Source organism: Aspergillus fischeri, genomic scaffold (genome assembly GCF_000149645.3).
Source record: "Aspergillus fischeri NRRL 181 1099437636264 genomic scaffold, whole genome shotgun sequence".
NCBI lineage: Eukaryota > Fungi > Ascomycota > Eurotiomycetes > Eurotiales > Aspergillaceae > Aspergillus > Aspergillus fischeri.
In genome coordinates this window covers 5,701,703-5,716,773 of record NW_001509762.1, presented here as the reverse complement: position 1 = coordinate 5,716,773, position 15,071 = coordinate 5,701,703, and the positions used below count along the sequence as shown (strand labels likewise).

The 15,071-nt window shown below is 52.7% G+C and overlaps 5 protein-coding genes across 5 annotated transcripts; 2 read left to right on the top strand and 3 right to left on the bottom strand.

Annotated features, from left to right (window-relative positions):
- Nucleotides 1-206: 206 nt before the first annotated feature.
- On the bottom strand, nucleotides 207-1,711 carry NFIA_091540 (putative DnaJ domain protein (Mas5); the record flags this gene model as incomplete). Its single annotated transcript, XM_001261091.1, has 5 exons — nucleotides 207-762; nucleotides 818-995; nucleotides 1,052-1,493; nucleotides 1,567-1,625; nucleotides 1,684-1,711. The coding sequence occupies 5 exons, from the start codon at nucleotides 1,709-1,711 to the stop codon at nucleotides 207-209; spliced, it is 1,263 nt and encodes a 420-aa protein (XP_001261092.1).
- Nucleotides 1,712-2,110: 399 nt separating this feature from the next.
- Nucleotides 2,111-4,274, top strand: NFIA_091530 (glutamate--tRNA ligase MSE1; the record flags this gene model as incomplete). The annotated part of the gene is made up of 6 exons (XM_001261090.1): nucleotides 2,111-2,371; nucleotides 2,436-2,508; nucleotides 2,570-2,607; nucleotides 2,671-3,084; nucleotides 3,134-3,391; nucleotides 3,444-4,274. 6 exons carry the CDS (start codon nucleotides 2,111-2,113, stop codon nucleotides 4,272-4,274), a joined length of 1,875 nt encoding a protein of 624 aa, XP_001261091.1.
- A 782-nt stretch (nucleotides 4,275-5,056) lies between these two features.
- On the bottom strand, nucleotides 5,057-7,536 carry NFIA_091520 (putative microtubule associated protein (Ase1); the record flags this gene model as incomplete). Its single annotated transcript, XM_001261089.1, has 4 exons — nucleotides 5,057-6,978; nucleotides 7,035-7,249; nucleotides 7,302-7,354; nucleotides 7,420-7,536. The coding sequence occupies 4 exons, from the start codon at nucleotides 7,534-7,536 to the stop codon at nucleotides 5,057-5,059; spliced, it is 2,307 nt and encodes a 768-aa protein (XP_001261090.1).
- A 688-nt stretch (nucleotides 7,537-8,224) lies between these two features.
- Nucleotides 8,225-9,305, top strand: NFIA_091510 (Mov34/MPN/PAD-1 family protein; the record flags this gene model as incomplete). Its single annotated transcript, XM_001261088.1, has 2 exons — nucleotides 8,225-8,249; nucleotides 8,326-9,305. The coding sequence occupies 2 exons, from the start codon at nucleotides 8,225-8,227 to the stop codon at nucleotides 9,303-9,305; spliced, it is 1,005 nt and encodes a 334-aa protein (XP_001261089.1).
- A 1,416-nt stretch (nucleotides 9,306-10,721) lies between these two features.
- NFIA_091500 (putative cell division control protein Cdc25) lies at nucleotides 10,722-14,611 on the bottom strand (the record flags this gene model as incomplete). The annotated part of the gene is made up of 3 exons (XM_001261087.1): nucleotides 10,722-11,071; nucleotides 11,139-11,355; nucleotides 11,423-14,611. 3 exons carry the CDS (start codon nucleotides 14,609-14,611, stop codon nucleotides 10,722-10,724), a joined length of 3,756 nt encoding a protein of 1,251 aa, XP_001261088.1.
- Nucleotides 14,612-15,071: the final 460 nt, after the last annotated feature.

Here is a 15,071-nt window from a genome sequence, read left to right as displayed (position 1 = left end):
ATTCTAGCACGATGAAGCAAGATTTCTTGGAATAGACAGGAACGACAAGTTCAATCGTAGCATTCCCTTGAAAACAGGCCAATGAATCAATTCCGGAACGCCTGCGATGCCAGAGAAGGAGGGCTCGCCTCAGCTTGGATCGAACATATCTACCAGAAAAGCACAGAGCAGAGCAGAAAAGAAAGAAGCGAATTGCGAGAAAGAATCTACTGAGGCGCACACTGCGCGGGCTCTCCGTCCTCGTCCTCGTCTTCCCATGCGGAGCTACCGTGCCCATCGCGGGCTCCAAACTCATCTAGGTTTCCTTTAGGGTCATAGTCGACTTCGTCGACCGTATCGGCCTGGATCAAGGGATCCGGCTTAGGCAGCATCTCTCGGAGTCTTTCCAGGACGGCTGCACTGGGCTTCCACTTGGCGTCGGGGAACTTGATGTTGACGACGAGGTACAGGTCGCCCCGCGCGTCGCTGCGCTTGAGCGGCATGCCTTCTCCGGGTACCTTCAGAACCTGGCCGGGCGATAATACCTCCCCGGGAGTCTTGGGATGGGTGATTTCGATGCCGCGGCCGTCGAGATGTTTGATAACCACGCGGGAGAAGCCGGTCAGCGCTTCGGCCAATGTGACGTCGATGGTGGCTGTGAGGTCTGCGCCGGCTCGTCGGAAGATTGGGTGTTCCTCTTCCACGATGTGGAACACTATGTCGCCAGGTTCCTGGCCAGGTGCCTGGTCCGCCTCGCCTTCCAGCACGATTCTATCTCCTTCTCTAAGCTGATATTAGCCAGAGGATTCGCGCCCTAGTGCCATGATTTGCGACTCACTTTGCTCCACGTGGAATGTAGATCTCCAGCATTTTCTTCTCCTCCACGGTCTTGTTGCCTTTGCACTTCTTGCATTTGTCCTTGGGACTGAAGAACTCTCCCTGGCCATTGCAGGTCGAACAGGTCACCGTTGATGGCGTAAGGAACTGTCCCATTCGCGTCAAGATCTGCTTGAAACCTGTAGTCCGAATCAGTCTAAGGTGTTCATGAAAAGTAACCACTTGTGCCTCAGACCTTGTCCATCACACGTCGAGCACTTCTTAGCCGTCGCTCTTTCCTTGCCACCTTTACCCTGACACAGACTGCAAATGACATTCTTCGTGCTAGCAAACTTGACCGTCTTGCCCTTGTATAAATCCTCTAACCGCACCTCGTACTTTGTATTCTCGTCCGGGCTCCGTCGAGGCTTGGGAGGCCGTCCGCCAGGCATGCCGCCCATGCCGGGCATCCCACCACCCATCCCGAACATCTGCGCTAGAATATCGTCCAGATCCGGTCCTCCTGCCATGCCGGGCTCGCCGGAGCCATTGAAAGCAGACATGCCATGGGTATCATAAAGGTGTCTTTTATCTTCATCGTAAAGGATATCGTAGGCTTCTTGGACGGCTTTGAATCGTACCTCCGCGGCTTCTCGTTCGGCCTCGGGGACCTTATCGGGGTGACTTGCGAGCGCAGCCTGTCCATTTACCATCGAGTCAGTAATTTCTGTTATGTTCCCGGCTGGAATGAGGACGGTGTGCGTTTCCGACCTTGCGATAAGCCTTCCGGATCTCGTCTTTCGTTGCGCTTCGAGACACCTCTAGGACCTCTGCATGGGTACGTTTCCGTTAGCTATTGTTCCGGCTATTGAAGAGCAGGAGACATACCATAGAGGTCGATCTCGACACCAGCCATCTGGTAAGCGTAAGCGATTGTTAATGGTAGAGAGACTGTCCAACACAAGCATACTGGGCAAGGCTGTCCCTTCCTCCGAGCACTCCGGGAAATCTAAGAGTGGGTTGACGGTGCTTATCGCACAGAAGACAGACGCTCTGGAAGTGAATAACAGTATTCGCTGATGAAGGGGATGTGTTGTGTTTGATCGTGCTTGATACGATGCGGAACCCCAGAAATTTTAGCCCGCTTTTTTTCGAAGTCGGCGGTGTTTTTTTGCAGATCTCCGACTTATCGTCCCTGCGCTTTGCGGCGGTCGAATGACAATCCACGTATTTCGGCCGCAACCCAACAACAACAATTATAGTTATTGCTGGTGTTCAGAAGTACCGCGCGTCTTCACGGATAGCATTCTGTATCATGAGACCCTCTCATTTGGGGCTCCTGGCCCGTCGATCGTGGATCTGCACGCGATGCAGAGCAGCCAACTACTCTTCCGTCGCGCCAGCCCGCGCTGGCAAGTCCAAGAAGAACCTCCCCGACGCACCGGCCAGAACCCGGTTCGCACCGTCGCCGACCGGATACCTTCATCTTGGATCCTTGCGGACCGCATTGTTCAACTACCTCTTGGCGAAACGGACGGGGGGCCAGTTCCTTCTGCGAATCGAGGATACAGATCAGGTTCGGCCCTGGAGCGAGCACGGAAGGTTGGAATGGTTGTGATCAGGGCTGACGGAGGGCACAGAAACGAACAATACCTGGTGCGGAGCAACGGTTATACGAGGATTTACAATGGGCTGGGTTACAATGGGATGAAGGTGCGAGGTTTGCGCGGATTCAAAAACGGACGGAGGTGCTGATGCGGGTTGTTTCATACAGGTCCGCTGGTTGGAGGTCCCTACGGTCCGTACAGACAGGTAAGCGCCCAAGGATATGGAAGACAAACGCTGTGAGACTGGGGCTGAGACGCTCTGTTGCAGTCCGAACGGACGGCCATTTACCGCGAACATGCCAACCAATTGGTCAAAAACGGTCACGCATACCGGTGTTTTTGCTCTACAGAACGGCTCGACTCGCTCGCAAGACATCGCAGTCAGGCCGGTCTCCCTCCTGGTTACGACAGACAGTGTGCAGACATCTCCGCCGAAGAATCCGAGGATCGAGCCGCGAAGGGCGAAGCGCATGTTGTGCGCTTGAAAGTAGAGGGCTACCCCATGTTCGATGACCTGGTCTATGGCAAGACCGGACAGAACCGCCCCAACAGCAAACTGGATCTCATTGAGCGAGTCTACGATGACCCTATCCTGCTCAAATCTGACGGACACCCGACGTACCATCTGGCAAATGTGGTGGACGATCATTGCATGAAGATCACCCATGTGATCAGGGGAACCGTGAGTATACTACCCCAGAAAAACAGACTGCAGATGTTGACACGTACAGGAATGGATGCCCTCGACACCAATGCATGTGGCCCTGTATCACGCCTTCAACTGGACACCTCCGCGCTTCGGTCATGTTCCCCTTCTCGTAGACAAGTCCGGCCAGAAGCTCAGCAAACGAAACGCAGACATTGATCTCAGTTTCTTCAAGGATAATCAAGGCGTGTTCGCAGCCACGCTGGTCAATTTCGCCGCTCTTCTGGGCTGGTCGCACACCCAAAAGTCCGATGTCTTCAGCCTTGACGAACTGGAAAGACTCGTAAGTTGACATGAATCCCCGGGCCGCCATCGCTCTGCTCACAACCACCCAGTTCAACCTCAAAATCACCCGCGGCAACACCGTCGTCGCCTTCGAAAAGCTCTGGTTCCTCCAAAAGGCCCACGCGCAGCGATTCGCCGCCACCGGCGGGCCCGCCTTCGACGAAATGGTCACCAAGGTCTCTCAGGCCGTTGAAGAGGCCTACCCAGCAGATCAACTGTACGTACACAATCCCAACACACCCTCAAGAACCGCCAACTCACCCTCCCACAGCGCTACCATCCTCGATTCTCGCCCCTTGGCAGAATACATCCCCCCACTCCTCAAAGCCGACGCAAAATCCTACACCAACGCCCCTGAATTCGTCCAGCGCAACTCAACCTTCTTCACCACCACTCTCACCAGACCACCCTACACGCCTATCTCAACCCACAACGGCACCACCATCCCCATCACAGCCCTCCACACCGCCGCCGCAGCCCTCACCCTCGTCCCATCCTCGCACTGGACCATCGAAACGCACCGCTCCAACATCGCCTCCTACGACGGCTCCGCCGTCATCCTGCCCACTTCCGCTTCCACTTCTCCGGGAGAGAATGCACCCGAGAGCACAGACGCAGACGCGGAAATGGCCCGGCTAAACGCAGACAAGGCCTTCAAGAAGGAATTGTACCACTACCTGCGCTGGGCTTTGTCGGCTGGTGCGCCGGGCCCCGGGATCCCCGAGACGATGGAGATCCTGGGCCGGGCGGAATCGCTTCGCAGGCTTCAACAGGCGAGGGAGCTCACGGCTGAGGCGTCGTCTGTCCGTGTTCCCAAGAGGACCCAGTCGCAGCAGGGCGAGGATACAACCTGGATGGGCTCTCTTGCTCCGCGATCCTAGATGGTCTGTCATAGATCCCTTTCCCTCACATTGGTATATTGTACCTCCCAGAATTCTGTACTATATTCCACACAGGCATCCACCGCTGAATCTTAGGTATTCAGCTACCGGTGCTGTGCAAAGCCTAAGTTTTCTACGTTTACTATTACTACAAGTTGGAAGAGTAGTCGAATAATAAACAAATATCTCATTAAAAAACATATTAACAGAAATGCGCTACACTGATATCATAATCCATGAAAATAGCATGCCATGCGACTTGTACAATACCGAAGAAATCCCAGGAAAAAGAGACAAAACCCGACCAAACCAAGGAGCATGGAAGCAGAATGTGATCACAAGGATCGGGGAATTCGAAAGGCACATTAAGCGCGAAAGCTGAACATAAGAACTGGCGCCAGCCAAGGACCTTGCACTTCCTGGTTGGAAGTTCAAGGTTGATTATTCAAACGCAAACGAAGCATAGTACAAGAAAGCCGTCGGTCTGTCTCTTTCGACAGTGGGAGCCAGAAAGGAACGCCACCGACATGTCACCTCCTGGGCGGAGGGCATAACAGGGTTGCAGTACGAGCCATAGGAAGGAGCCCACGACCTGGAGAATCAAGAAGAACGTCACAAACATGGTATAATCCAAATTTTGGCGCAGAGATCAAAGACGCTGTTTTGGCGCGCCGCAGGTCAAAGACAAGTGGGCCCTGCTCTGCGCAACAGAGAATCTGACTTGCGGTGTATCAACGATGGTCAGTCATCAAGGAGTCGTCAATGCCAAGCAGTATCAGCTTCTAGTATGCCTCCATGTCGTCCGTCCAACCAGCATCACTGCCAGCTACTCTGACTATCTGGCCATGATGGTCATCAATCGGCTCCTCTGGGCTAACGCTCCTGATACCCTTGGCCTTTTTTCCCGCAAGAGATGCGTTGTCTTCGGGGGCGAATCGCTTGCTATGAGCAGCACGAAGTTTGGCATAGTATACATCACTGGCATCGGCTTCGGACTCGGACCCGTCATCAAATGTTTCCCAGTTTTCAGACCCTGTGTTCGCCGTGTCCACGGTTGAGGAGTTTGAAACCTGTCTAGGTGCCGGTGGAGGAGGCGCATGTTGCAAGTAAGGATTTGGTCGTGGGAAATTCGGAACAGATGATATTGACGAGGCCGAGGACTGAGAGCACTGAGAGAAGCCGGTAGATCGCTGTGAGAAAACAGAGGAGCTCATGAACGATCGCTGATTGCGATCGTCATAAACGTCCTCGGGGCTGACAGGCCGAACGAAGGCATTAGACATCGCGCTAGCACATCTAGGAGGATCCATCGAATAGGGCCCTCTGTCCTCTTTGGGGTCAATCGTCAAAGCACGCATCCTAGGTGGGGGAGCACGTGGTGCTGGAATCTTGCCCATGGTGCTGGAAGAATAAGAACCTGGTGCTGCGCGATGGCCAGCGGAATTGTTCCCGTAAGGCATGTTACTCAGGGGCACCCGGGCTGGAATCTTCGAGGGTGACTTCGCGCCGGCCCTAGATGGGCCGATAGTGTTGTATTTCGTCTGGCCGTTTCCAGTGGGCGTTCTGGTGGCGGAGCGAGGAGGAGGTGGCCCTCTCATGACACTTGCCGGACGAGAAGGCGGTTGTGGCCTTCCAAAGCCTGCTTTTGAATTCGCGGAGGGGGGAGCGGAGGGTGTCTTGGAGCGTGGAGGAGGTTTGGCAATGACTGGGGTGAGTTCATCAAGATATCTCTCGCCGTGGACAAGGAATGGCCTGCCATACTCCTCCTCCCATCTTTCCAATTCTTTTCTGAGGTCTGCTTCGACTTTGGGCAACTCTTTGGCAATCCTCTTCCTCATCTTCTCCTCTCTCAAGAGCTTACCAGGATCGCGCCTCTCTCCCTTGTTGCCGCGCGCCATGAGACGTGAGGCATCTTGACTCGATGCAGCCAGGGCTTCTCGCTCCGAAAGAAGACTCTTATGCCTCTCGATGAGCTGCAGCGTTGGGGCACGTTGCTCCCTCAGCGCCTCCAGCCGGGCAATTTCTGCCTCGTGTGCTTCAAGAAGCGCGTCGCTGTAGACGTCAGAAAAGGCAGGTGTAAAGTCAAGCATTTCTTCTTCGGAGAAATAGAGCCCATCCCAGAGTTCCTGCAGTCGGCAGCGCGCGTCCTCCACGAAAAGGTGCAGATTCTGTCTTTTAAGCTCATTGAGACGTGCCAGTTCCTCTTCAAATTCGTTGATCGTCCGCAATCCGCACCCGCGATTGGCCGCGAGAAAGGCCTTTCTATCGCATTCCTCGACACCAAAGCGCTCCCACAACGACTCCACAGCGGTTCGAAGCTCCTTCAACTTGCGCTCGCGAGATCTTTTCTCTTCCAGCAACTTCTCGCGCCTTGCCGTCAGGTTCGCCAAATCCGACTCGTGGAGGCCCAACTGCTCGGGAGACTCGCGGTAATGCTTGACGATATTGGTATCCGTCTGCACCTGGGGTGTTCCAAGTTCGGCCCAAAGTTTGATGATCTCTTCGCAAGTCGTCTTGACGAACTCAAGGCGACGGTGGTATTCTTCATACACTCTCGTAAATTCATTATCTAGCGCGGTAACATAAGTTGGGGAAAGGTCAAAGCTCGGCGCAATGGATGAGCCAGGTGCTGTTGGGGGAAGTTCAATGGTCACAAAAGAGGACTCTAGATGGGAAGAGTATGATTCGAGCGCTTCAACGAGTTCTACTACCTGTTAGCGAGTTTTTACTAAACTGACTCATTTAAGATTCGTCACTTACTCTTCACTTGTTCGAAGCGCTCCCGGTGCATTTTGCTCATTGCTCCATGCTTTTCGCGCAGAAAAGAGAGACAGCGGTTGAGGGGATACGTGACGCGCAGATCGTCATGATTCAGTTGATACTGTCCGTTGGCTTTCTCATCCACTAGCGATTCCTCCATTTGTTGAATGGCAGTAATAAGTCGTTCCGCCTCCTCTGTCATGCTGGTTCTCTCACTGCAGAATGCTATTAGCAGAGAAATGCGCGATCAACCCGGGTGCGACTTACTCGTCCACAATCTTGAGATGGTTATTCAGAGTCTCAGACAGAGCACTGAAGAGCTACGCGTTTTGATCAATTAGCATCCACCTTTCAAGACAACAAGCGCAAGAATGAGACACCATACCTCTGCCTCTCGCGTTTCGCGCTCATGGCTCGGAACTCCAATATCATCAAATATGCCATGCAGCTGCGTAACGATATTGTTGACCTGAGTGGTCAAGTAACTCGTGTCGACCGTCATTGGGATTATGAGCCCCAGATATGGGGTTGATATAGCGGGACTCTTGATCGATTATGTGAAATGAGGTCGAGACTGCACTATGCGAGTCCTGCGCTCTGAAATTCTCCGGCGACAGAGCGCCTCGATCTATGAAGGTAGCGACAGCAAATAATCACGCGCAGAATCCAAGACAGGTGGCGATCCACCATGCGAATAAGATCAACAGAGGCCGAATGTCATCTGCGAGAAATAAGGGGGGTGCCCGCAGGGCTTTATGTACGCCACGATCGTTGCGCGTGTATGCAAGGACAGGGGAAAGTGAGGATTGGAAGGGAGAAGCAAATAGCTGAAAGATGGGGCAGTGGAGTGAGGCAGGGAACAATAATATTGACGCCTTTACCCTGTGCTTACAGTTGTGCAGCAGATGAGATGCAGCCGCAATCAAGATTCGCCCGGTGCGGCTGTTGATGGCGCCCTGTCGCTCAGGCAACCGCTGACTCAGCTGCCCACCGCCTGTTTCTGCCACTGCACCCTCACCGCCTCTCCACTCCCCATTATCGAGCTATCTCCGCTTGATTCTAGAGCTCATCATTTAATTAGGAGTTACGAGATCATTTGATTAGAGCCCTTTCTGTGTCCCATTGCTTCAGCAATCTCTACTTCTGTACCCAATCAGATATACCGGCATTCTACAACAAATATATCCATCATGCAGGCTGCACAGCAGTCCTGGGGTTCGTACTCAAATGACCCACTTGGCATCGCTTTCCGATGAGCTACTGACACCGAGGCTTTCTGCCCCTCCATCAGAGCTCGAAAACGCCATTAGCCTCATCGATCCTCAGCGGGACGCGCTCTATCGATACGATGAAGAAACACACAAGGCCCTGAGCGCTGCCCGGCCATGGGCCAAAGACCCCCTCTACTTCAAGTCGATACGCATCTCCGCCGTAGCATTAATCAAAATGACCATGCATGCTCGCTCAGGCGGCTCCCTCGAGGTCATGGGTCTGATGCAAGGGTACATCCTTCCTGAGACGTTCGTCGTAACAGATGCCTTCCGCCTCCCCGTCGAAGGCACCGAGACCCGCGTCAACGCCCAGGAAGAAGCGAACGAGTACATGGTGTCGTATCTGCAATCTTGCCGCGATGCGGGCCGCATGGAGAACGCAGTGGGGTGGTATCACAGTCATCCCGGGTATGGATGCTGGCTGTCCGGGATCGATGTCACGACGCAAGATATGCAGCAGCTCGGCGGGCCGTTCGTTGCTGTCGTCATTGACCCAGAACGCACCATCTCCGCCGGCAAGGTTGACATTGGGGCCTTCCGCACTTTTCCCAAGGATTATACCCCTCCAAAGGAAGGAAATGAGGATGAAGATTACCAGACTATTCCCCTCAGCAAGGCGGAGGATTTCGGCGCATACGCGCACCAGTATTACTCGCTCGAGGTGTCGTTCTTCAAGAGCAGCCTCGACACGGAACTTCTGTCGCAGCTCTGGAACAAATACTGGGTGGCTACGCTGAGTCAAAGCCCCCTGTTCACAACTCGGGATTACGGCAGTAAGCAGATGATGGATCTCAGTCAGAAAGTCCGGCGGGCCGCGCGGGGAATTGAATCCAGCGGGTCACGAGGTGGTGCCACTACAGCTAAAGATCAGCAGCTGGAGAAGATAGTACGGGATGGACAGCGGATTGTCTCCGAGGAAGTAAAAGGTCTCTTGGCAGCTGAGGTTAAGATGAAGCTCTTTCAGGGCATCGGGGAGGGGGCGCAAACGGGTGCCTCATGATCTCTTTTAGCAGGCTCGTAAAGCTCTTCCACGATATGAGATGGGTCTGGTTACCCTCATCTTAATGACACAATGCAAGAAGATTTACTATGGTTTATATCCGCTCACAAGACCTCTGGTCATCCAGGCGCAGTGTTCTGTATATTTCGGTCAAGAAGATCCATGTAGAAAAGGGTTGCAATAGAAGAGACAACAAGGACAGGAAATTAATCATTATCCGTCGAGTGAAGAGCCGACAACAGAAGCTGTGTCATGATGGATCATCAAATTTACTATAAAGAGTATATGTGTAGGAGCAGACCACAGACTCCAGATAAGCTAAAGATACACCAGAATTCATACAAAGAAAATAGTGAAGGTCATTGTACAAAGTGGGCCAGTTGGTGCCAAGCGCTCAATGATGTTCCACAACATGTACAATGAGAATCAGAATAGGTGCAATGAAATATGGTCGGAGATGGTTTCGTAGAAGAATCGGGCCGCACGAGACAGGATATCGATACCAGGATATTAAGTTCTGTGCTGCCGATGTGAGATAGGAAAGAGATGTCAGGTATATAGAGATCGAAAGAGCGTTGGGAATATCATTATATCATGGCAATGCGACCGCCGACATTGGACTGGCCTTCATTAGTTGGCCCTTTTGAGTTGATCATTCATTCTTCAGCTCTTCCACGCAGGCGAGCTTTTATCAGCAAGTTTGTTCAAACGCGATAGTAAGAGGAAGTATCATCATCAACTCCTCTTTCGCAGGCTCGGAGGATGTCGCCGGACGAAGGCTGCAAGCCACAGTTTATTGTCCTGCAAGAGAGCCGGCTCCTGTCACATGGCCGCGACGTGGAGCAACCGTCCCGAACCTTACTGACGATCGCGAACGCCAGAAGGGCCATAGCCGTCAATCAGTAGGGCGCAAAGAAGTGGGATGCCAATCGGGTAATGATCACTTCAAAGGTGCGATCATGTTGAAAGGAGCATGCGTAAGCAACCAACGCAAAGGATAATTGACTGGCTATCGAGCAAATATCCGGTGGCTTTAGGCTGCTGCCGCTACCAAATCATGGCGCTTGGATCGCTGTGGCGCACTCCTCGGTTTGTTGTAGCATGTGACGCTAAGAAACGGCATGCGACGCACATGCAACGCTGACATGGAACACCCAATAGGGTAGCAAGTCACGACGATGCAGTGGGAGCGGCCAGACTATAGAAAGCCGGATTCCGACAGTAATCTACGGATAAATAGGAAACCAAAGTTAGTCTTCAATCAACCAGTTCTTAGAAAGTAAAAAAAGCAAACGAGAAAAAAGAAAATCCTCGAGATGTCAATCGCGGGTATCATTGGGGAATTTCAACGCCGGAGGTGCAGAAAACAAAAAGGAAAAAGAGATAGAAAACAAGAAGAAAGACAAGCCGACCTGATCATCGCGATGCGATAACGATGCTCGCGATGGCCATAGTACTATGACTTCTTAAGTCTCTACTCGATGCAGCAGCAGCATACCTCGCTATTTTTTCGTCCTCACGTTCTCTCGGCTCCACCTCCAAACTCCGATCGTACATGTCGTGGACGTCACCTGCCGCTTGAAGATTACTGAGTATGTAGTCCTGTAGTTCCGGGACTGGCTGAAGAAGATACGGGACATTTTGATACTGTTGAATATCCCGAATGACTTCGGCAGTCTTGGCGCGTTTGTTGAAGTTGATGAGCTCTGATGGCGTAAGAGACGGGATACCGTCTTCGATGAACGTCAGGTCCGTTAGGTAAACGCCTGATTGAAATTTAGCCACTCGTCACTGAAAGCGCGTAACAATATGAGGGACTCGAGCTATTCGTACCAAAGAAAGGGATGCAAGGGGGGTTTGCGAGATGCAAAGTTTCCCGATACTCGCCAAAGTTCTTCGTGCTGGCCATAAGTCTGCGCATCTGCTCCAGAATGGCAGACGTACGGCCACTAACTTGAGACCAAGTCCGACCGAGTCGATGAATCGGCGCCGTCCCGAGAGCAGAGATAATGGATGTGAGCGTAGAGTAATTGTTCAGCGCGCGGCATCTCTGTGCGGAAAGTTAGCGTTCTGCATGAATCGAAACAGGAGAGGGTGGGAGAAGGCAATCAGCATACATCTGCCACGTTCACGAAATGCTTTATGACGACAACTCGCTTCTTGACATCGGACTGCGTGAGAATCATCTCCGCAACCCAATTTGTCAATTGATTTGAATGGAGAATCAGAGCCTTCACATTCGTAGCAGGTTCCGGTTCGTCGGGGCCAACCTTCTTCTGCCAAGTTTTATTCAGACACTCAATGGGCCTGATTTTAGAGTAGAGGCGAGATTCGATAATGGTAAGCTGCCTGGCGAATTCCGTGGGATCAATATCCAGGAATTTGAGCTTCTTCATGTTCTTAGGAAGGATGGGGGGTGGAGCGGCGGTGGCCTGTGTAGGGACGAGGCGCTTTACTGTGGTGTCTTGACCTTTAAGGCGCTGCTCGATAACTGCCATCAGTTGAGGCGAGCCAGGCGTCTTCGTCGTCGCAATGGAATCCTTGGTAAAGGCGTGAACGCGGGCCAAAAGATTCATATGCGCCTCATCATTCGGCTCCATCCAGAAATGCTCGAACCAGCTTTTGAGGATATTGACAACTCGGAATCGGATAGGCTTTTGCTTCCTGTCTATCCACATCTGCATTTCATCTGGATTCAGTCCAAATGGAGGCTGGATGTTGAAGCGCTCAGCGAGCATTTCGAAGAGCTCCGACGCAGTTGTGAAGGATCGATATGTGAGGAGGAAAGTGTTGTTGAAAGAGGCATCCAGTTTATCATGGCGAGTCAAGTGCTCCACCAAGCCCGCCAATGTTCCACATTTCAAGGTGGGCACATCAGCCTTGGTGTCGTAAAACACTTCCCCTTCGTGATCCATCTTCAAGAACCAAGGCGTCTCCTCCGGTTCCCGGACAGGCTCCCGAATAGGTTCCCGAGTAATAGCGGCTGGTGGAGCTTGGCCGAAGAACCTCTGAGCCTTATCCATGTTGCGACGGACTTTTTCAGATGGCGGATCAACGGAATACGAGGATGGTATTCCGATCGTCTCTGTCGGAATTCTTGCCAGAGAATCACCGCGACTATGGATGCCCTTGTAAGCTTCCTTGTCGCCCTCCAGACGACTTTCACTCCTAAAGGCGGTAGAGGGCTCGGGAATCTGTTCGAGAAGAAGCGACAGGGAGAAACCAATCTGAGAGACAAAGTTTTCAAGCTGCCTGGCGATACTCCTCACGGCATTCAGACGGTCTTCAAGAGAATCTCCGCGAAGCTCTGCCCACTCATCGCCGAGGGGGGCGGAAACAGCCTGGCAGCTAATGACAAAATCTGCGATGGCATCGTAGGCTCGCTGCTTCTGTAGACTGAAGTCGACCAACTGAGGATTCTGGAAACTTGTTCCTAGCGGTGCGAGATTGATGGATTCAACAGCAGAAATCCAAGGACGAAATTGTTCAACGACCTTGATTGCAGCTGCAGCAACTGAATCACTAATTTCGCGTTGTTCCGCATAAGTAACAATCTTCTTCTGGTTGAGTGTCAATCGCTCCTCTAGTCGCCGAATAGTCCCAACAAATGACCTCCTGAGAATGTCGATATGGTCCAGGAGAGCGGAGTCCAGAGGCACGGAGGGTTCGACGCGAGAATCAGCGCCATCCTGGTCCAGAAAGGATGTCGGGCCCGAATCATCTAGAGATACACCATTGTTTTGCCAGCCGCCTCCCGAAGAGCTTCCGACGACGAATCCAGGAACGATACGACGAATAGTTTCACCCCGCTGTTGTCTTGCAACTTCGACGTAGCCGTAGACTCCTTGCATAACGCCGTCCGCCTCCTGCAAACACTTGTTGACGGAATCTGGCCCTGGCCAATCGGCAGCTGCAACGTGCGACGAGAGGACGAGTTTCGAGAATTTAGACATCATTTCTCTGAAGTGGGGATAGAGTGGCTTGTTTTGCGAGATAATCGACGGGTTCCCAGAGTGATTGTCTGTAGTGTCCGAGCCAGCAGCAAGAAGCATGCGAAGATGATCTGATATGTCTTCCGCCTTCCTCACATACTCGGAGCGATCTCCATTCAGCAGCGTCTGCCGATACACTTCGATAGCGTGACGCATATTGTCAACGAGCATCGGCCAAGTGACAGGAGCCGTGAGGCCGTCATCGACGAAGCGGGAAGGAGCTTGGGAAGAGGCGGACGGTCTGTGAATATGAATGGCCGCCGACGTATTGCTACTGGCGGTTGTCCTCTGCAGATCCCGACTGGATTGGTGCGAGATCTTGCCTTCATTGATCGATTTGGTGGCGGATGGAGGGTGCAATGAGTCCATGGAAGTAGCAGGAGATACACCATCAATATATGAGCGACGACGACGAGACATGGAATCGTGGGAGGCCAACATTAGAGACTCTCCCTCCGCCTCAGATGCCGAGCCATCATAATCATCCTCGTCGCGCTCGAAACCGCGAGCCATCAATTCGGGTGGTGGTCGGGTCTGATCCGGCACGAAAAAGTTGTTTCGGTCGAAGGGTCCGGTTTCGTTCGCAGACGGATTCTCAAACGGCAATTCCATGGTGCTGTAGCCGGTGAGAGTGTTGAAGTAGAATAAACGGCCATCCGGGGTCGCTTGCGGGATCCAGAAGGCGGCTTCTTCCTGCTCCTTGGGGGCTGCTACACCTTCAATAGGAAGTAGTGGTTGCGAATCGCGCGGGTTTCCTGCGGAGTCGACCTCATCTTCATCGTGCTCGTGCTCGTGCTCTTCCTCATATTCGTCTTCACCGGCAGCCGATTCCGCGCTAATCTCGTCTTCGTCACGAGCATGCACCACCTGATCTTCTAATTCGCTTGGATCGGTTATAATAGCGCAGTAGTTACTCGGGAACCAGCCCCGGACGCTGTTGTTGATGACGCCATCCCACCAGCCAGTCTCTAGTTGATTGAGAACCTGTATGATATCACCTCTGCGAAAACTGAGACTCGTGTGGTCATCGGCATCGTAATCGTACATGGCCCGCACGAATAGTGCTGGCGCCGGCTCCGGGCTGGGCGTGTAGCGCCCATCGCTGGTGGATTTCATAGGGGATCTGTGCCGCTCCGGCGACCCCTTCTGCTGCACGGAGATACTGTTTCCACGGCTGCGACGTCGAGGACCTGATGTAGGAGTGGACACTTGCTCGTCGGTGAACTCAAAAGTAGTAGCGAAAGTCTGGGTTTTGGTCGCCAGTGCAGATCTGGTGTCGACAGCCAACGGCTCTGTCACCCGGGTTTCGTACATCGAGTTTCGAAGCAATTGAAGAATCTACAAGAAAGTAAAAAAATATGAACATCGGACGGCTGCGTCGCCCTGCGATTAATGCTGGCGAGCTCAAACAAAGGCGTTGCTCATGACTAGACAGTGCAGGTATCCGACAGATTCGATAGTAGCGAGCGATGGTGGTGGGTGGTGGTAAGGAGAGGGGCGGTAAACGGGAAACGGACTGTGGTGGGTTGGAGATGGTGGCAGGGTGAGATTCAATTATTGGTGGCAAGAGTCACTAACATAGACCAATACGAAAGGACTCGATAAGGACTGAATGCACTTGAGAGCGTCAGCCGATCAAAAGGATTGATGGAAGTGTTTCATTTTCCTCTCTCCAGGAAAGTTGAGAAAAGAGTAAGAAAACAGTCAGACAGTCAGATTGATCCGTCGAAAAGGAGGAGAGTTTCCCAGAAGAGCACCTCTGATAAGTGGTGGT